General features: G+C 45.1%; 2 protein-coding genes and 1 pseudogene across 6 annotated transcripts in view; 2 read left to right on the forward strand and 1 right to left on the reverse strand.

Moving 5' to 3' along the window:
* The window catches only part of Lgals3 (galectin 3), an 11,820-nt gene extending 8,553 nt beyond the window's left edge, over positions 1 to 3,267 (forward strand). For both annotated transcript variants that reach the window (XM_021182127.2, XM_021182128.2), the window contains exons 5-6: positions 2,070 to 2,235; positions 2,991 to 3,267. In XM_021182127.2, the coding sequence (XP_021037786.1) occupies positions 2,070 to 2,235; positions 2,991 to 3,146 (322 nt within the window). In that variant the 3' untranslated portion in view covers positions 3,147 to 3,267. The remainder of the gene's footprint in view (positions 1 to 2,069; positions 2,236 to 2,990) is intronic.
* Positions 3,268 to 5,300: 2,033 nt separating this feature from the next.
* The window catches only part of Dlgap5 (DLG associated protein 5), a 32,007-nt gene continuing 16,793 nt past the window's right edge, over positions 5,301 to 20,514 (reverse strand). Inside the window, exons 11-20 of one of the 4 annotated variants that reach the window (XM_029468701.1) lie at positions 19,907 to 19,992; positions 18,142 to 18,302; positions 17,011 to 17,103; positions 14,034 to 14,253; positions 12,310 to 12,490; positions 9,637 to 9,694; positions 8,198 to 8,417; positions 7,156 to 7,202; positions 6,828 to 6,895; positions 5,588 to 5,636 (exon numbers count right to left, since the gene is read on the reverse strand). In XM_029468701.1, the coding sequence (XP_029324561.1) occupies positions 6,863 to 6,895; positions 7,156 to 7,202; positions 8,198 to 8,417; positions 9,637 to 9,694; positions 12,310 to 12,490; positions 14,034 to 14,253; positions 17,011 to 17,103; positions 18,142 to 18,302; positions 19,907 to 19,992 (1,099 nt within the window). In that variant the 3' untranslated portion in view covers positions 5,588 to 5,636; positions 6,828 to 6,862. Of the gene's footprint in view, positions 5,637 to 6,827; positions 6,896 to 7,155; positions 7,203 to 8,197; positions 8,418 to 9,636; positions 9,695 to 12,309; positions 12,491 to 14,033; positions 14,254 to 17,010; positions 17,104 to 18,141; positions 18,303 to 19,906; positions 19,993 to 20,514 lie in introns of all 4 variants that reach the window. The other 3 variants (XM_021181657.1, XM_021181658.2, XM_021181659.2) reach the window with 3 other exon arrangements.
* Positions 14,839 to 15,207, forward strand: LOC110309182 (annotated as a pseudogene).

Below are 20,514 nucleotides of genomic sequence, written 5' to 3' on the forward strand. Positions count from 1 at the left end.
GGAACTCACTCTGTAGACCAGGCTGGCCTCGAACTCAGAAATCCGCCTGCCTCTGCCTCCCGAGTGCTGGGATTAAAGGCATGCACCACCACACCCGGCTTGAGAAGATGGCAACTCTTATTAAGGAAAACATTTAATTGTGGCTTCCTTATAGTTTCAGAGGTTTAGTCCATTATCATCATGGTGGGAAATATGGCAGAGGGCCAGCAGACATAGTGTTGGAGGAGCCAAGAGTTCTACTTCTGGATCTGTACGCTATGTCACTGGATGTAGCTTGAGCATAGGAAATTTCAAAGCCTGTCCCCACATTGACATACTTCCTCCAACAAAGCCACACCTCCCAACAGTGTCACTCTCTATGGGCCCATTCAAACACATGACTCTATGGAGGCCAAATCTATTCAAACCACCACATAGCTGTTAAAGATTTCATCAAATCAACCTTTGCCGCTGGAACAGGTTTAGCTGAGGTAGATCAGGTTACAGTGAGGTAATTTGGGATATCCATGCCAATTTATAGTCACCTTGGGATGTCTGGACGGAATGATTACTTCCAGTCATACTTATATATAATATGAAGAAGCTGAAAGTCCCCAGCAATCCATTTCACCTGTCCCTGAGCTTAGTAGTGCCACAAACACTCCTGTAACCATTAGTGAGTCTGTCTCTAAGTCTTATGGACCAAAGGTAGACATTCCAGCCAGACATACAGGTTTATTCAAGAATTTTTAAGTACAGGATTGGCTATGGAGGTGGATACCCAACATCCTAGCTTATAGGAGATGGAAATAGGAAGATTCTAAGTTCAAAGACAGCCTGAGCTATATAGCATGAGTTTATCTCAAAAACAAAAACAAACAGAAGGAAGCTATGAATTCCTCTGTATCAGTTTGTACTTGGTAAAGGAATGGGAGTCACATTCTGTCACCTCCAGCCAACCTCCCTCCTCTGGTTCTGCATGGGAAGCACTGTCCCAAGCCACTCTTCTTTCCACATGGCTTAGAGAGATGCTCTAAGTTTGGGGGCCCATCACATGGTATAACTTGTCTCACAGTAAATACTCTCATATGTATGTGTGTGTGTGTTATATGTGTATGTTCTTCTCAAAATATATATTTATATAACCTGTTCTAACATTGCGCAGAACTATAGAGTTAACATCAACAATTAAGGGTTAGTGCACTAGGTAATTTAGTTCCAGTAACACTAGTAATGTAGCCTGTGTACTGACAACTCAAAACTGATTCTGGGTCAAATAGTAAACAGAAAAAGAACTGTGTGAACCCACAAACACCCTAACAAATTCATGGGGAAAAAGTGCTTGTGTGACAGAGATGACAATCTCTGTCCACGGGAGAACTAGAACCAGTGGACCCAACCACTACGGTCACATTCCCCGACTGCTCCTGAGTTATTCAGAATACCCAAAGAATCGCTGTTGGGTCTAGATCACAGACATCAGCTTCTAGTGTTACTGTAGGGAGCTCACCTTAAGACACCCAGTAGGGCCAGTCCCTTAACAACAGACTTGAGTTTGCATTAACACACAAGAACAAAAAGGGTCAGGAAGTTCACGTGGCACTTTAGCCAGTCCGCACCTTGTGTGCTGACTTTACAACAGAGCAACCGGGAAGTAAACATTAGCTACATCCGTGTACCCCGCTGTTCTGAGATTTCCGGTTAACCATGGCAAAGTCAGGTACTTGATAGTTCTTAGGTAGCTGGCTTGCTTTTGACAGATATTAGTGACACACATTTAAAATTGCAGCCCTGGGGAGGCCAAGGTAGGTGAGAATCACAAGCTGGAGGCTAGCTTGGGCTCCATAGTGAGATCGTCTCAATGACCAGACAAGGCAGATTTGTCCCACTGGACTTGACTTTCGAGGTGATCACACTAACGAATGAGAGGGTGTGCCCGTTCTTTTGAGTTGGATCTGATTCTGTGGCTTATTTGCCTCCAGAACCGAGAAACAGTTCCAACATTTTATGAAAGGGTTTGCATTTTAGAAAGTTAAATGTTCTTGACTTGATAGACACTTTAATTATCTTCTATTTCTGGTTTAAAACAGGATTGCTCTAGATTTCAAGAGAGGGAATGATGTGGCCTTCCACTTTAACCCCCGCTTCAATGAGAACAACAGAAGAGTCATCGTGTGTAACACGAAGCAGGACAATAACTGGGGAAAGGAAGAGAGACAGTCAGCCTTCCCCTTTGAGAGTGGCAAACCATTCAAAGTAAGTTGGGGCTTTGGCTGTATGCACACAGTGTTCTCTTACCAAGGGGAATCACGGAAAAACCTGTCCTAGGCACCTGGCCAATCTTCCTCCCCACCAGTAACCAGCCTCAACAGGCTAGGGCTGAGGCAGGAGCAGCGTGTCCTTCAGCTCCTTCAGGAGCCTCCCCATTGCCATGGGCACCTCTCCAAACAATCTTCCAATAGCGCATCGCTGGTCTCTATCACAAAAGTCCACTTACAGGATTTAAGGATGAATGTTCATTAACTACGGGAAAAAGTATTTCCCAGCCTTCCCAAAACTGGCTATAAATTTGTCATTAAGGGATTCCTTCCTATGTTGCTGTTTTTAACTTTTGGTATTATGGACCCCATTAAACTTTTGGGTTGGTTTTTGTTGAGAAAATAGGGTTTCTTTCTGTAGCCCTGGTTGTCCAGGTACTCAGAGATCTGCCTCCTGAGTGCTTCTGATAACTTTGATATCTTTTTATTGTGTTTTAGATCGGACAATGTAGATTCATTTTTGCTATCCAGCTACTGCTCTGGGTCATTTTCATTCCAGAAGTAAAAGTAAAAATGAAATAATGAACTTCCTGAACTAAGGATACACTGGTTTAGGAATCAATATATATTTCCCTTTACATAAAAATTGGCAGATGAAAACAAAACACGGCAGACAGTGTGTCCTGGGAAACACACATGGCGGAATGCCTGGTTATTATATGCTTTTGACGGTTTCCCACGTTTGCTTCCTAGATACAAGTCCTGGTTGAAGCGGACCACTTCAAGGTTGCGGTCAACGATGCTCACCTATTGCAGTACAACCATCGGATGAAGAACCTCCGGGAAATCAGCCAACTGGGCATCAGTGGTGACATAACCCTCACCAGCGCTAACCACGCCATGATCTAAGCCAAAAGGGGCGGCACCGAAACCGGCCCTGTGTGCGTTAGGAGTGGGAAACTTTGCATTTCTCTCTCCTTATCCTTCTTGTAAGACATCCATTTAATAAATAGTCTCATGCTGAGAGATACCCATCGCTTTGGGGGTTTTTATGATACTGGGTGTCAAATCTTAGGACCTCGTGACTGTTAGGCAGTGTTCTCTCACTGAGCTACACATCCCTAGCCTTTTAAACTTAGTGTGTTGTGTGTCTGTGCACATGGGTACAGGTGCCTGCTCACTTGAGAGGCACCAGGCCTCCCGGAGCTGGAGTTACAGGTGGTTGTAGGCAGTGTGACCAGGCTGCTGGGAATCAGACTCAGATCCTCGTGAGACAGGTCAGGTCCACTGATGCCTCCAGCTGCCTGTCTTTATATGCCCTTTGATTTGGTGCAGTGTGAGTATATAAAGGGAACTATGTAATTATCAATAAACCATCCTGATTTTTACAAAGGAAATACACTGAACGGCGCCAGCTCACCAGCAGACAGTTACCATAGGCATCTGGGGAGAGTCGTGTTACTTAGTGCTGCTAGGCGATTCCAAGGAAAGATCAAAGGGTGCACTTACACAACCCTAGATAAGGGCCAATCAGGGTACAGGAAAGAACGACGTGAGGCTGCTGCCAGTGCTGACCCTGCATACTGTCTTCCAGCATTATTCTGTACCATGCAGACTCTGTTCTATAAGGCAGGGAGCAGGTCGCTCACACCAGCATCACTGCAATTACGGGACAATCAGGTATATAGTCCTGAACTATCTGTTGTGGAGGCTGGTCGTAAACCCATTTTTCCTGTAAAGCCCCAGGTTATTGCCTTCAAATGAGTACTCAATACCATTAAGGCTGTGTCTTGGTTTTCATGTCCATTCTCATACCTAACACTTTCTATCTTTCCTATTATCAGTAAGCTCAAAGTAGGAAAAGGTCAAAAGTCTTGTTCTACAACGTTATCTTCTCGATTAGTTTAAACTGGTGAATGTCAGAAGCTGGCGTCCCAGGAAAACAGAAATCAAGAGGTCTGTAAAAGCAAGCACTTGCAATTGCAACTGATGGGACAAGAACGTACAGAGAGCTGGGTCTCTCCTTCCAGAATGTAGGTTCCGGGCATTGATCTCAGGCCGTAGGTTTGGTGTTCTTACCCATCAGGCAATTTGTCCACCCATAACTTTCCGTCATCCATTAGCAAGCTGTTCCATGCCGCCTCAGGTTTTGCTGGGGGGGGGGGGGGGCATTTTATGAACATTCCTCTAGGCAAACTCCTCAGGTAACCTCCCAGGAAGTTGTGTGGGTGTCATAAGCACCATCTTTCCCCAAAGCCAAACACACCTACTTCTGACGTCAAAAGGAGACTAAACTGTCTCTTGACGATGTCTAATCCTAAACCTCCTATTATGTGTGGAATGTCTTCTTCCAAAGCACAGCTCATACTCAGACCAAATTGTAACACAGGGAACACAGGGTAGGGCTGTTAGCTTTTGCTACTGTGTGCTGTTGGTAGCACTGAGTTGTCACTTATGTTCTACTGTATGTATGAATGTATGATGTATGTATGTATGTAAGATGTATGTACGTATGTGCGTGGGGGGAGGGGAAGGGCTGAAATATGCCACAACATGAAGGTGGTGTCAGAGGACAGTGCCTTTCTCTGAGCCATCTCCCTCCTGTATCAGCAGTGTTTTATGGTCATGACGCTAAGGGATTATAAAATCAGGGCTGGAGTGATGACTCAGCCAAGTGCACACACTGCTCTTTCAGAGGACTGGCTTTCCAGAGTCCATGTGAAATAGCTCACAGCATCCTGAAATTCCAGATTTTTTGGTAAAGATTCTTCTCTCTCTCAACCTTGTCCATGGCAGCTAGCTCTGTTAAAGGGGAAATGACCAGAGGCAGCAAGGATTGAACAGTGTAACTCTCGTCAGTGCACTTCAGGAAACCTTATCTAAAGGATTGAACAGTGTAACTCTCGTCAGTGCACTTCAGGAAACCTTATCTAAAGGAATGCAGGAGAAGCAAACTATCCTGATGTCAACAGATACAGGCGCTCAAGTGAAAACCCATAAAATGCCCGCAGATGCAAAGCTTTATCTCACTTTATCAGAGAATTAACAATGCGAAGAAAAGAATATTTATTTATTTATTTATTTAGGTTTTTCAAGACAGGGTTTCTCTGTAGAGTCCTGGCTGTCCTGGAACTCACTCTGTAGACCAGGCTGGCCTTGAACTCAGAAATCCGCCTGCCTCTGCCTCCCGGAGTGCTGGGATTAAAGGCGTGCACTGAATATTTATTTTAAATTAATATTAAAAATCATGTTAAATTTAAAGCCCTCCTGGTGTTCCCTTCAGGGTCTTAGTGGTGAGAAGAGAATGAGGTCACCTCCACCTCCAAAGGAGAACTGTCTGCTGCGATCTGGCTGTCTGGTCTCCTCCCGAGTGCAGGGGCTGCTGCAGCTGAGGCCTGGCTAAAGAACACAGCAGAGCAGTCAAGGAATCCACCATCGAGTGTGGCCCCAAATAAGCTTTCTACACCCTTAGTTAACTGAGTGCCAAGGAGTAAGCAACTTTCCCTATGTAACAATGGAATTATTAACAGCGTAAGACCTAACGTAAAGGGTTTTTGTTTTTTATGTGCACCACCATAGCAGGCGGATCTCAAGCTGCTAGCCTGGTCTACAGAGTGAGTTATAGGACACCCAAAGCTACACACACATATCCTGTCTTATTACCTCCTGAGCCCCCAGTAAAGACCCGCAGCAGAGCACAGCTGGAGTAAAGAATTTCAGGGTGAAGACCACCAAGGCGATGGGGACAGACACCACCCTGGCTGCAGAGTGAGTTCCAGACCACGTCCTGGCTGCAGCAGAGCAGCAGAAGCAACAGCTTAAGTTGTATTTTCTTTCTTTCTTTCTTTTTTTTTTTTTTTTTTTTTGGTTTTTCAAGACAGGGTTTCTCTGTGTAGCCCTGGCTGTCCTGGAACTCACTTTGTAGACCAGGCTGGCCTGGAACTCAGAAATCTACCTGCCTGCCTCCCGAGTGCTGGGATTAAAGGCGTGAGCCACCACACCCGGCTTGTATTTTCTTTTTAGATATACTTTACTAGAAAAACTTGCGTCACATCTACCATAATCCAAGCCATGCATTTGATATTTAAGTTTTCATCTACTGTGTCCAATCAAGTTTGAATAGAAGATACATGGTCAAGGTTTAAGACCAATTAGATTGTATGATTGTTGAGCCTTTTCTCAATTAAAAACTTTAAAAAAGGGCTGGTGAGATGGCTGAGTGGGTAAGAGCACCCGACTGCTCTTCCAAAGGTCCAGAGTTCAAATCCCAGCAACCACATGGTGGCTAACAACCATCCGTAACAAGATCTGGCGCCCTCTTCTGGAGTGTCTGAAGACAGCTACAGTGTAATTACATATAATAAATAAATAAATCTTTAAAAAAAAAAAAAAAACTTTAAAAAAGTAAATATTTTATGTATATAGGTGTTTTACCCACGGAGGCCCGGAGAGTGTTGAGCACTATGGGGCGAGTGGGTGCTGGGAATTAAACCCCGGGGCTCCGAGGCATCCCTCCAGCCCTCTTCCATTTTTAGAACAGATCCTGTATACAATTGAACCCATGTACAGATAATGGGAAGACATACATACCAAACCTTGCACTCAAGTTGGAAAGTGAGTAATGTTCATTTATAAAACAAATTTGAGCACTGGGACACCTGTAATATCAGAACCAGAGAGGAGAGTTCGAGGCCAGCTTGGTCCCTATTCTGGACCCTATTTTGAAACCAAACAGGGTGCTTGAGAGGTCTCAGCAGGTTAAAGGGCTGAAATCCCAACATAAGAGGACTGGCTCCCCAAAGCTGTCCTCTGGCCACCACAAATACTGTGGCATGCACACACCCTCAGAATAATCATAAATAAGACACACTCAGTTTTACAACTGCACAAATCTATAAGATTATAGTCTAAAACTTACTGGTTCAAGAAGGTGGCATTCAGAAGTGAGACTTTTATGTAACAGTACTGAAAAATAAGAGAAATGATTTTAAAAGAACATTGCTTTGATCAAGGGTTGTTACAAGTGGGCAAAGCTTTAATCAATCAAATGAAGAAACAGACCTGCTCCACCTGGCTGTGTCACCTTGTTTAAATGCACTTTAAGTATGAACATCTTCTATAAGAAAGCACCATCCTTGTCATTTTAAAGGTACCCATGTTACTGAAGAGGAGCAGACAGAAGCCAGGGTGGTGCACACACCTGTAACGCCAGCACCCAGGAGGCAGGGCAGGTGGCTCTCCATGAGGTCCTGGACAGCCTGGTCTACACAGCAAGTTGCAGGCCAGCCAGGGCTACACAGTGAGATCATGGATCACGCAGACAAAGACATTAAATGACTGTGCAGCTGTTAACATTTCACTTTACCTCAGGTCTCTCACAGACCTACAGAATAGCGAGGAAAACAGACCACCATTGCATTGTAACACAAATATGAGGCCTGTTTCCTTATAGAACAATCACAACATAGTACATAGCAACAGGCATTAGAAGGGAAAAGTAGGCTACTCTGAAGGTAGCTTCTGGATGGAGGCCAAAGAGAGCCGAGGGAAGCTCTGAGTCTAACAGATCAGGTCTACTGCCAAGGCCTCCCGTCTCCAGTGTGGGTCAACATTGCTCTCTGAAGCATCAGCGTTAGGAGAACCACATTTCTCTTTCTTCCCATTTTGAAACAAGGTCTCGCTGTATTGCTCTTGCTGGCCTGGGACACTGCGTGCAGTACAGGCTGGCCCTGAACTAGGAGTAACCCTCCTGTCTTGGCTTCTCTTTTGCTAGGATTATAAGCATAGCCCTTCACAGCTGGTTGAAGAACAAAGTATTCTGAAACTAGTTTGTAGGAGATAGTTATAGTGAGCTTCTAACAGCTTAACCCTCACCATGAGAACCTGGTTCTCAGAATTCTACAACAGTCATCTATATCCACACTGTTTTCCAGGCTTCATTGTATCTGAGAAGATCTAACCTGACTGGGACGCCTCAGCTTCTTCTTGTGAGGTGCTGCTCTGTGAGGAGGTATTTGTCTCAGGGTTGCTCATCAGCAAATCCTGGGAGATGACTGCAGAACTCACTCCTTCCACGGCTGAGATTGCTTCTTTTTGATTGGTATTAGCATCACCAGCAGGAAGAGGCAAATTCGTTTCAACAGAGAAACAATCCATCTTGACATTTATTTTATTTACATCCTAGAGGCAAAAAGTAGGCTTTATAGATTCCAATCACCCATAAAAAGTGGGCATTACAAGGCCAAGAAGTGGGAGTGGGTGGGTAGGGGAGTGTGTGTGTGTGGGGGTGGTTTGGGGGACTTTTGGGATAGCATTTGAAATGTAAAGGAAGAAAATACCTAGTAAAAAAGTTTTTTCAAAAGTGGGCATTATAGATTCCAATCACCCATAAAAAGTGGGCATTACAAGGCCAAGAAGTGGGAGTGGGTGGGTAGGGGAGTGTGTGTGTGTGGGGGTGGTTTGGGGGACTTTTGGGATAGCATTTGAAATGTAAAGGAAGAAAATACCTAGTAAAAAAGTTTTTTCAAAAGTGGGCATTATAGATTCCAATCACCCATAATTGAAACAAATGAAAAAAGTTTTACTGCTATTAAATATATGAAAAAAGAGAAGGCCGACATAGTAAGACGTATATAAAGCATGCAAGACAGCACTCAGGGGGCAGAGGCAGGAAGATCTCTGTGAGCTCGAGGCCAGCTTGATCTACAGAGCAAGTTCCAGGACAGCCAGAGCTACTCATGAAAACCCTATCTGGGAAAAAACAAAACAGAGAGTGTAAGGAACACCCCGAGTCTCACTGTCTGGCTTCAGGCCACCTGCACAAACAATAAACAACACAGTAATGAAGACAGCCTTTTCCGCAAGCGCCACACTCAGCTCAGAGATTGGCACACAGCTTTGGAAAGAGAAAGTCAATTACAAGAGCAAACTGGACCTGGTGTTACCCACGACTCTGGGGCAAAAAGGTTCCAGTACACAGACGAGTATAGCTATTGTTATCATTACGTTTGGTTCCAAAAAATAAAGGCCAGGGCAAGAGATGGTTCAGTGGTTAAGAGCACTGGCTGCACTTCTCAGCATCCACAAGGCAGTTCACAACCTTCTATAATTCCAGGTCCAGGAGACTATGCACATAGTGCATAGATATACATGCAGGCAAAACACACATACATAAAATAACTCTTAAAGAACTTTAAAGAGGCCAAAGATCGTGGATTCTCTAATTCTCTGGTTCTGCAGACATCTTGATGTGGCCTGAAGAATACAAAGAGAACGTGGCTGCAAACAACCCGAGGGACATGCAACTGAGGGTGACTCTGCCTGTAGTGTCTCCAGTAAGCGCCTGACATAAACAGATGATGCCCTTGGCTACCTACCACCACCTTGCAATAGGACTTACATGCTTTATGTCACTTGAATCTTGTTCTCCAGGACACGGGGTGTCTTCTACGTGGCACCTGAAACAAGCAGTGGTATTATACAGCAATCATGAAACATCACAATCATTCGACCTGGGCTCTGTCCATCCTGCATGGAGATCACTAGTTTGCATAATGGGGCCGAACACAGAGCCTGACCCAGGAGTCAGTCGTTGATCCGTACAGACTAGACAGCTATTGTATGATGGCCACACAGATGATGTCCTTTTTTCCTGGAAGCTCACAGGCCCCTTCCTTTGCCAATCACTCAGGCTAATACCGTTCCGCCTGCAATGCTGAATCTCAGCCAGATCCAGAGCCACATAAACAGGAACAGGCCAGGGTGAGGCCAAGTCCTGAAGCAAAGCGGCTCAGTTATTGTGTAGGCAGCTTTGCTGTGCTCTGTGTGACAGATTGGCTTCTCAATGTTCCTGCCTCAGCTTCCTAAGTGCTGGAACTACAAATGTGCTACCATGCCTGCAAGTTGGCTACGTATACTTGATAGTGTCATTAAATATATTCTAATCATAAATGTAAGTAGACACTAGATCTGAGTATGTGTGTGCCCACAAACACAGAGACAGAACAAATATAAATGAAGATGTAATTGAAAAGAAGAACACAGTACAGGGCTGGCAGAGTGCTTGCCCAGAATGTGAAGGCTCTGTGTTCAATCCCAGGACCACCAAAAACCAAAACCATGAAGATGACACAAACAAACCCACCTAATTTGTATGTTAATAAAAAACAAATTAAGACAATGTATCTGTCATAATCTCTTCAGGGGTCAACTAGATGGTTCCTAGGTAAAGGAGCCTGCCACCAAGCCTGATGATCTGAGCTCAGCCCTAGAACTCACTCACATGTTGGGAGGAGAGAACTGATTGCTGAAAGCCGCCCTCTGGCTTCCACACACGTCACAGCACCCATGCGTGAATCTACACATTCAAAGTAACTAAACAGAATGAAATTTTATTTCTTCACGTTTGTTTTAAAAATATTCTCTTCCAGAGAGATGGGCTTTTGCTTTTACAGAGGATGAGTTTGGTTCCCATATTGGTCAACTTACAATTGCTTGTAAGTCAGGCTCCAGGAAATCTGAAGTCCTCCTCTGCCCCTGCATGGATCCACACACGTGTAGCACACACACATAAATAAAAGTGAATCTTAAACAACAACTTATTGTAAAGTTGTTTTGTTTTTTCTCCCAGTCAGGGTCTCTCTCTGTGTAGCCCAGGCTGTCCTGGAACTCACTTTGTAGACCGGGCTGTCCTCGAACTCAGAGATTCACCTGCTTCTGTCTTCCAGGTACTGGGATTAAAGGTATGCGCCACCACTGCCTGGTTCAAAGTTGTTTTAAGATGCCTTCTGGTAAGACATTTGCAAATGAACATTAAAAAAACTGTGTGTGTGTGGTGTGTGTGTGGTGTGTGTGTGTGTGTGTGTGTGTGTGTGTGTGTGTGAGAAGGTCACAGGCTGGCAAAACAGGTGACCCACTGAACTATCTTGCTGGTCCCAGTAACTATATGACTCAACTGCTATTACAGGTCTTCCTAATATAGATAACAAACTTTAAATTATATAAAGTCTAATAATAAATTATACAAAGTATGATAGTAAATTGATATCTTACAAAACAGATTTTTTATAATACCAAAAGCATTTTTGAGGCCCTAAAGGATGAAAATGCTTTTGGCATATATCAAAAGTTTAAAAAGACATTATAAAATAGTTAAGGATTTTCATGCGCCTCCTCTAGTCTACCTCCCAGGGTCTGGCCCACCCCATGCCTTATTTAGTGGGATGTTTTTGCAACGAGGAGTGCTCAACATTTTTTTTTTTTTCCGAGACAGGGTTTCTCTGTATAGCCCTGGCTGTCCTGGAACTCACTTTGTAGACCAGGCTGGCCTCGAACTCAGAAACCCGCCTGCTTGTGCCTCCCAAGTGCTGGGATTAAAGGCGTGTGCCACCATTGCCCGGCTAACATGTCAGATTAATAACAAGTCCAACATGTTCTCCAGACCTCAGATTACAATTTCCTACTTGTTTAAGGTTCCTCTTCTCTCTCAGATTAGCTGCACACTTATCTATGAGCCACCATAAGGACAGCTTAGGTTATGCTGATGCAATTGTGTAGAGAATGGATCAGTTTGAGCAACTACAAGCTAAACTTCATTAAGATACCACTTAAGTTTCTCTCCCTGTCCCTGGCAGGGCTACTCTAAGGGTTGGCTAGTTAATGACCTAAAGCGATGTCTAGGTTGTCTGCACACACTGGGCACTTTCTCTCACCAGAGGACACCACACTGCTTCTCTCCCTTGTATTGCACGGTACACTTCTGCCAATTGCATCAGGACCACTTAGCAACTTCAGTCCTGGTGCTTTAAGACAGGCGGTGTTGCTAAGGCTGGCTCCAAACTGCTGGTGAAATAATCCTTCCACTCAAGTCTCCTGAGTGGCTATGATTACCAACACTAGAGTTGGTTCCAACCTGAAATCTGAAGTCTGTTTCCTTAGAAAAGAGCAAGCCTTGCCCACATGTTACAGGGTTATATGTGAAGTTTAATTAGAAACATACGCTTTCCCAGCTTAACCATATGGAACGATGCTCACGTCAATACCACTAAACTCACAGCACACATGAAAGAGATACCTGCTTTCAAGAGCATCTGAAAACGTCCGATCAACATGCTCACTCTTGCTGCTCTGAGGGTCCGGCTTCTTCAGTGGCATCTTCTGTCTCAGAAGGTCCCCTGCAGCCCTGCTCTCAGGCACAACTTTGCTGGCAGACAGAGGTGTTCCAAATCTTTGAGAACGACGTTCAGAAGACAGGACTGGAAATAAGAAGAACAAGCCCCATAGCAAGTCTTTCCGTCCAGACTCTGTTCAGAGAGGCGGCACAGAGCCTGCTCTTGTCAACATCTGTTACTGTCCAGTACCAGGGGCTTTGTGGGACAAGAGGATCGTCACGTTAACCCGTGCTCAGCTTTCTTGTGCCATGCCTATGATGCTATCTCAAAAGGCTGCCGAGAGGTTCAGTAGTTAAGAACACTGGCTGCTCTCCCCAGAGGGGCCAGGTTTGGTTCCAGCACCTCGTGATTATTTCACGACAGCTCTAACTCCAGGTCCCGGGGATCTGATATTCTCCTCTGACTTCCATAGGCATCAGGCACACATGTGGTGTGGACAAAGTGTAGGTAAAGGTACATAAAATCAAACTAAGACTTAGAAAGAAAGATGAAGAGGTGCACCTCGGACAATAAGCAGTAACAGCAAGAATATTTTAGAAGGTATAATGTAAATTAGCAAGTGAGCTATCCCTAGCTAATGCAGGCAACAAGTGCTTGGGTCAAAAGCTTTGACTCAGAGGAGTGGCAGCGCACACCTTTATCTCAGCACTTAGGAAGAGGTAAGAGATCTCTGTGATTTTGACGCCAGCCTGGTCTATATAGTGACCAGCAAGGGCCACACAGAGAAACCCAGAGTCAAGAGAGAGAGAGATAGATAGATAGATAGATAGATAGATAGAGAGAGAGAGAGCTAGTCTCCTAACAAGTTCCTTTGATGGTTTACCACAGCAGTCTTTCCAGGTAAGTTGAGACATCAGCTGTCTCCTGCTGTAGATGGTTACCAAACACCGCTGAAACACAGGCTAGTCACGGGAACAGGGGAACAAGAAAGCATTACAGATAAACTGCTGAGACACTTGGCTTCCTCCAACATGGCACTTGAGCAGCTGCTGCCAGAACCATAGTCCTAGCAGGAGGTAAGAGAATGACCTCACGTGGGTAGCGTACAGGAGACCGTTGAATACAGGGATGAGTAGTGGGGACTGGTGGCACAAGCCCGACACCACATCCTCTCCAGAGGCTCAGGCAGCAAGCTGCAGGCCTGTGTGAGTCCAAGGACAGCCTGGGAAACTTAGCCAAGCCTTGTCTAAAAAGAGAGGATTTCAGAAAAGGAGGCTATGTCTGGAGGGACAAGTGCTTGCTAACCACATGTCAAGCTGAGTTTGCTTCCAAGGATCTCAAACACAGCAGCACAGTTGCCTCCCCCAACCCCCGTGCAGAAGGGCACGGCTGAGGGAAGTGTGATAGCTCAGGTCTGCTTCCTCTGCATCGTACCCCTAGCCCAGCTTGTCTCGGAACTTCACAGACAGACTGGCACTGCATGGCAGAGACAGCTATGGCATCACTTGGAGAACAGGCACAAGCCCGCACAAGTCTCAATATGTGATGTGCATGCGGGCTTGCCAGCACAGAACCCACTTCTAGCCATCAGCGTGTGGGGTCTTTCATGGGAAAGTCACTCTCCACCATTCACTCCAGCCCCCAGTTGGCCCAAACACCGCTCTTCAGTCTCAGCAAAGATACAAACCTGAGAATGACTTCACTGGGCTCTCGATTCTGAAAAACCCAGCATCAAACACTATTTTGTCAACTTCCTTTGTGGTCTCCGGAGCCACTGCGTGGGCTTGCACTTCCTGCTGTGACCTGCCTTTCATTGCATTCTTTATGGCAGCGAGGCGACTCCTAGCTGCCGCTCGTCCATCGTCATCCTGCTTTGCTTTGCTTGTTCTACCGGGCACAATTTTTTTCTGCAAAGAGAAATAGTAATTAAAGGTATGTTCATTACTACCTTCTCCTGTTCCTGTGGCACTGAGGACTGACCCCAGAGTCCTCCCTGTGCATAGCAGGAAATCGTTCTTCCACTGAAGTTAAGTAGCCCTTTTAACTTTTATTCTGAGACAGGGTCTCACTATGTTACTATGTTGTCCCCCATGGCTTGAATGCACACCTGTTTCAGCTCAGGACCAGCTGATATTAAGGGGACATCATCTCACCGACTGAGCATCACCTTGTGGGGTCTGATGGTGTGGATGAAAACGACCCCCATAGGCTCATGCGTGGGAATGGCTGGTCCCCAGTCAGAACTGTTAGGGCAGAATTAGAGGTGGCCCTGCTGAAGTAAGTATGCCCTTGTTGGAGGAGGTGGGGATGGGGGCTGGTGAATGAGGTTTCATAAAGTTCTCTCCAACCAACCAAACAACGTAGAAGGAGAGACATCTGGTGGTCACAGGCAGAATTACAATTCTTATATGATAGAGACACTAATAAATTACTTTGAGAGCTAAACACACAATTAAGAAATATCCACAGGCTTTTCAAGCTGCTAGTGCTCCTGCGAACATGGTGAACGTGCCTAAAACCCGCCGGACATTCTGCAAGAAATGTGGGAAGCACCAACCCCACAAGGTAACACAGTACAAGAGGGGCAAGGAGCCCAGGGAAAGCGGCGTTATGACAGGAAACAGTGGCTATGGTGGGCAGACTAAGCCTATTCTCCGCAAAAAGGCTAAAACTACAAAGAAGATTGTGCTGTGACTGGAGTGTGTTGAGCCCAACTGCAGATCTAAGAGGATGCTGGCTATTAAGAGATGCAAGCATTTTGAATTGGGAGGCGACAAGAAATTGGGAGGGCCAAGTGATCCAGTTCTAAGCAGATTTTGTTATGAAGACAATAAAATCTTGACCTTTCAAAAAAAAAAAAAGAAATATCCACAGTATGTCAGGAGCAGCAGTGCAAGTCTGTAATCCCAGCATCCTGGAAGCTGAGGCAGGAGGATTCTGCTAAGCCTGCCCCTGCACCCCCAGCATAGCTGTAGCCATTTTGTTCCATGCCCACCAGCTATTTCATATTGTTGCCTGCCAGTCATTGACACAGAAGACTGGGGCCATGCTTCCCACATAACCCGTCATGCTTCTGACTGTTATAAGGTTTGTTAATCTTCAATTCCACAGCTGTAAGCGTCACAAAGGACCCATCAAATTAAAGATCAATATGAACTGTTATGTTTAAAATGGCTTGAGTCAGGGCTGACCACCAGGCAGCCCTTCAGCACCTGCACATGAACTCACTGGTTTCAGCCTCTATAAGCTGGCCCTGAGAAATGTCCAGTGCACAGCTTTGAGCTGTTGCCCTGGTTGATCGGTCTCGGGGTATGTGTTCAATAAACCATCCTTGTTTAGCTGAGGTCAGCATTCGCCTGGTTTATGGGGTCACTCCTGGACCCCAACAGATTCTGTGTTTGAATTCAGGCTGGGATACTTAGTAAGACCCGTCCCAAAAAACAATTATCATTATACTAGCCATTTTTTATAAGTAACATCCGTTACTATTAAAGAAGATTTAAACGATCTGACCATTCCTCTCAGATCTTTGCACTGAGATTTCATTGAGAGGAAATAATAAAGTTTATTTTACTGAGACAGAATTCAGAGCACCTTTGTTTGCATAACATAGTATAAAGTGTCAGAAGGAGACTGACCGTTTGATAAATGTCCATTTGAGGTGTACGATGGACTTCAAAACGCTCTTAAATTATGTGGACATGGGTGTTTATGTGTGAGACTGTGCATGAGTGCAGGTGTCCTGTCCCCAGAGTCCAGAAGAGAATATCAAGGCCCTAGAGCTGGAGTCGCAGCCTCTGCAGGCCGCCCTGTGTGTGCAACAGAGAGCAGCTCTTGAACCCAAGTGGATTCTTATTAGATTAACAAAGCATGCTTTACAGGAAAAATAGAAAACCTCATAAGCACAGTGAAGAAATACATAACATCTCTCATTCCACAGTCTGTCCCACAAGAAGCTTGCATGATTTGCCCACTAAGAGCATGGGCTCTGGAATGAGGAACCCTGGAATGAAAGCCTTGGGCAAATGATTTCATCTTTGGAGTTTTGGAATTTTCAATCATAAACTGTGACTATAGCACCCAACCAATTGGACTGCTATAAAGCTTAACATGTGACTATCTAGAGTTTAGCAAAACACAAATTATCTACTGCTATTGCAATCACAAGCAAATACATAAACATAGGAGGTGTGTTCTGGTTGTGTATAACCAAGTCTTGCTATATAGTCCTTGCTGTCCTGATACTTGCTATGTAGCCCATGCTGGTCTTGAACCCTGCCCAGCCTCCCTAGAGCTGGTATTACAAGGCTGCCACAAACATATGTCAACACGGGTCCAGCTCTCAGAATAAACCAAACCAAACACGTGCCCATCCACCCACTGTCTAGGAGCGTAAGTCACCGGGGCACCCCACGTCCACTACTCATCTGTGACTTTCTTCTCTTCGGAAGGAAACGCCTTACTTTTTGTGATGAGTAATCAGAATGTAATAAGCAATATATGAATTCAGTCTGTGAAGCGTCAGAGTTTCTGTAACAGAAGTGAAGAGCCAATGCCTCGAGCTTGCCCTCTGCCCCCCACGGCACAAGCACCCACCCACGTAAATAACGACATTCTTAGAAACAAACCAGAGCAGAATCTGTGCTAGGGATGCACAAACCTACCCGGAGGACTTTTTTGCTTGGATTATTGCTGTCTTTCCATCCTGACGCCTCAAGTTTGATCAGGTTGTTGAACTTCTGGTTCACATCATCGACCTGGTGATAAAAGCCCGAGTTTGTGCAATTAGTGCTATGTCAAAGTTGCTACTTTAGGACTCTAAAATGAATGGCCATGTCAATAAACAGAAAACGGTGATCCAGAACTGGTTAGTTCTTACACTTAAAGGCCTGTGTGTGGGGATTTACGTGTAGAGTGGTGGTGGTGGTGGTGGTGGTGGTGGTGTCGGGGGCAGAGGGGAGAAGGGAGAAGGGAGAGGGAGAGGAGACTCACATCAACCCAGGATAACCCACAACTTGCTATATTGTCCAAGAAAATACTTGGAACTCCCAATCTTCCAGCCTCCACCTCCCAAATGCTGTTTAAGTCACTGTAAATTGTGTGTTCAAGTGCCTGCCTGGCACAGGGAAAGGCCCAGGTCAGGTCCTCAGCAACACACACACAGCAGAGAGTGTGAGAGTCCCTGCATTTGCACGTAACCTATGTATGCATATATATCCTTCTATACAGTGGAAAGCGCCTGCACATTGTGAATAATCATGAATACAGCTCTGAATGCAACCTCTGTAGACCTGGTCTCCGGGATGGGGGCTGAAGGTGTGTGCTGCCACACACAACTCACTGCTCGCTCTCTTTCCTTCCTTCCTTCCATACTCATTTTATGTGTATATGTTATATGTGTGTGACTGAGAGTTCACCCGTGGCCCACTTGAGTATGGGTGCTGTAAGACGGAGTCAGAGTCTATGTTCCTCTGTGTGGCCCTGGCTGTCTGCAAGTGTACACCAGGCTGGCCTCAAACTGGGATTTGGCATCATGTGTGCCACCACGCCCTGCTCGACTCTGCCTTTCGGTCATCTCTAACTATAATGCCCAGCATAGGACAGGAATTCATAACTTCACTGGCTCACTCCTCACACACACCATTATCACAGACTCTGACAGCACAGGGGAGAAGGCGGTGAAGCTGACATGGGGCGTCCTGAGAGCTCACACCTTACACCCTAAGTAGCTGAACTACTGTCATCCCATTTACTGATGTCAGAAGCAGATGCCGGGCAGCACACCTGACACATACCTGAAAACTAACCATATCCCAGAATCCATCCAGATCTGTGCAGGTCGTCTCCTTTTCACCCCGTTTATACTCGCAGTTGTCCACCAGTCCTTCAAACTGTCTGAATCTCTCCTTGATAAGGAGTCTTGTTTGACCAACCGTTGTACGGATAAGACCTTTAGCTAAAGAAGTTCAGAAATGAAAACGGGCCTTTATAGCAAGCCAGACAACTGAGATTTAACCTCTAATACCCTCGAGCTCGCAGAATCAAATTCTTACAGCAAACCAAAAATGACTACCCAAAAAAACTTAATCATAAATACTGAGCACAAGAGGGTGACAAGATGGCTCAGCAAGTAAAAGCACTGACTGCTCTTCTGAAGGTCCTGAGTTCAAATCCCAGCAATCATATGGTGACTTACAACCATCTGTAATGAGATCTGACTCCCTCTTCTGGTGTGTCTGAAGACAGTTACAATGTACTTATTTATAATAATAAATAAATCTTTGGGCCAGAGCGAGCAGGATTGACCGGAGCAAGCAGAGGTCCTGAATTCAATTCCCACCAACCACATGAAGGCTCACAACCATCTGTACAGCTGCAGCGTAGTTATATACATAAAATACATAAATAAATCTTAAAAAAATAAAATAAATGCCGTGTTTTAAAAAAACAAGTGAACATGAGGACCTTGCTTCAAGATGCAGTAACAGTCAGCAATGTCCATGCTCAGTCATCCACGGCTCCACAATGAGCATGATTCCTTGTACTTTATGAGAGACTTCAACCTCACACAGTCAAGTTATCCAAGGACCTTGAACTGGTAACTTTTTATAAATAGCCTCTCCAAATAAACGGGACTAAGGACCTTTGCCAAAATGTGTTTTCATACTGATTTACATAATTATAACTCAGAATACACACACTCACAAACACACACACATACATACATACACACACAAATATATATTTTTCTTGTTTTGTTTTTCTTTTTTTGAGTCAGGGTTCCTACGTGTAGCCCTAGCTGTCCTGGAACTTGTTCTGTAGAGCAGGTTGGCCTTGAACTCATGATCCACCTGCCTCTGCCTTCTGAACACTGAGATTAAAGGCATTCCAGATAACACTGCTATATGTAAGGTCACATTAAGAAAACAAAATACATAAAGGTTGTGTACTTCTCTAGCACAGAAATATTAGGGGAGCCGGGCAGTGGTGGCGCACGCCTTTAATCCCAGCACTTGGGAGGCAGAGGCAGGTGGATTTCTGAGTTCGAGGCCAGCCTGGTCTACAGAGTTGAGTTCCAGGACAGCCAGGGCTATACAGAGAAACCCTGTCTCAAAAAAACAAAAAAGAAAGAAAGAAATATTAGGGGGTATATGTTAAACAGCCCCTGGCATTTTGAATAATACTAAAACTACAAAGTTGGACAACATAAGAGCTTTAATTTTGAAATGAAAAGAAATAAGGGCTGTGGTCAAGTGCTTGCTTAGCACAAACAAGATCCTGGGCTGAATCTCTACTACTACACCAAAAAAACCCAAACAATAACACACACACACAACAAAAACCAAACAACCGGTAACACTCCACATAAGCACTTTGTGGTCAGGTGTGTTTGGACACAGCTGCAAGCCCAGCCCTCGGGAGGTGAGAAAGGATGACCAAGAGTTCAAGGTTCAAGTACACAGTGAGCTCGAGGCCAGCCAGTGCTGAGAGAACCTCTCTACACAGAGACCCACCCAATGGTAACAACAAGAGAGCCAGGACTAAGAGGACTTTCCTTACCGTCATCAGGAATGTCCAGCTCCAGCTTCCCCTCCCACTCCAGGCAGTGCGAGGTCAGCCTGTCAGTTTCTGATTGGAGGATTTTTCTAAAATTAGGATATACATGTTACTGTTCCAAGTGTTGCCCACCTTAGTTAAGTCTTACCACTCTGACAAATACAGAGGATTAGAACAGTTTAGAGCAAAGGTGTGCCAGGCAGCACTGGTGCATGCCGCTCACCCGAGCACTCGGCGCACATGCTGCTGCACCTCTCTCTCTTTTTTCTTTTTTGTTCTTTGTTTTGGTTTTCCGAGACAGGGTTTCTCTGTATAGCCCTGGCTGTCCTGGAACTCACTCTGTAGACCAGGCTGGCCTCGAACTCAGAAATCTGCCTGCCTCTGCCTCCCGAGTGCTGGGATTAAAGGCGTGTGCCACCAAGCCCGGCTCGCTGCTGGATCTCTGAAGCCAGCCTGGTTACAAAGTGAGTTCCAGGACAGTCAGGGCTACAGAGAAACCCTGTCTAGAAAACCAAACCAAATCAACCCAAGATTTTTTTTTAAATTCAGGAATAAAAAATTAAATAGGGTAAGGGTTTAATGAACTATACTAAAACTCGTGAATGACGAAT

The sequence above is a fragment of the Mus caroli genome, chromosome 14 (assembly GCF_900094665.2).
Source record: "Mus caroli chromosome 14, CAROLI_EIJ_v1.1, whole genome shotgun sequence".
In the NCBI taxonomy this organism is placed as follows: domain Eukaryota; kingdom Metazoa; phylum Chordata; class Mammalia; order Rodentia; family Muridae; genus Mus; species Mus caroli.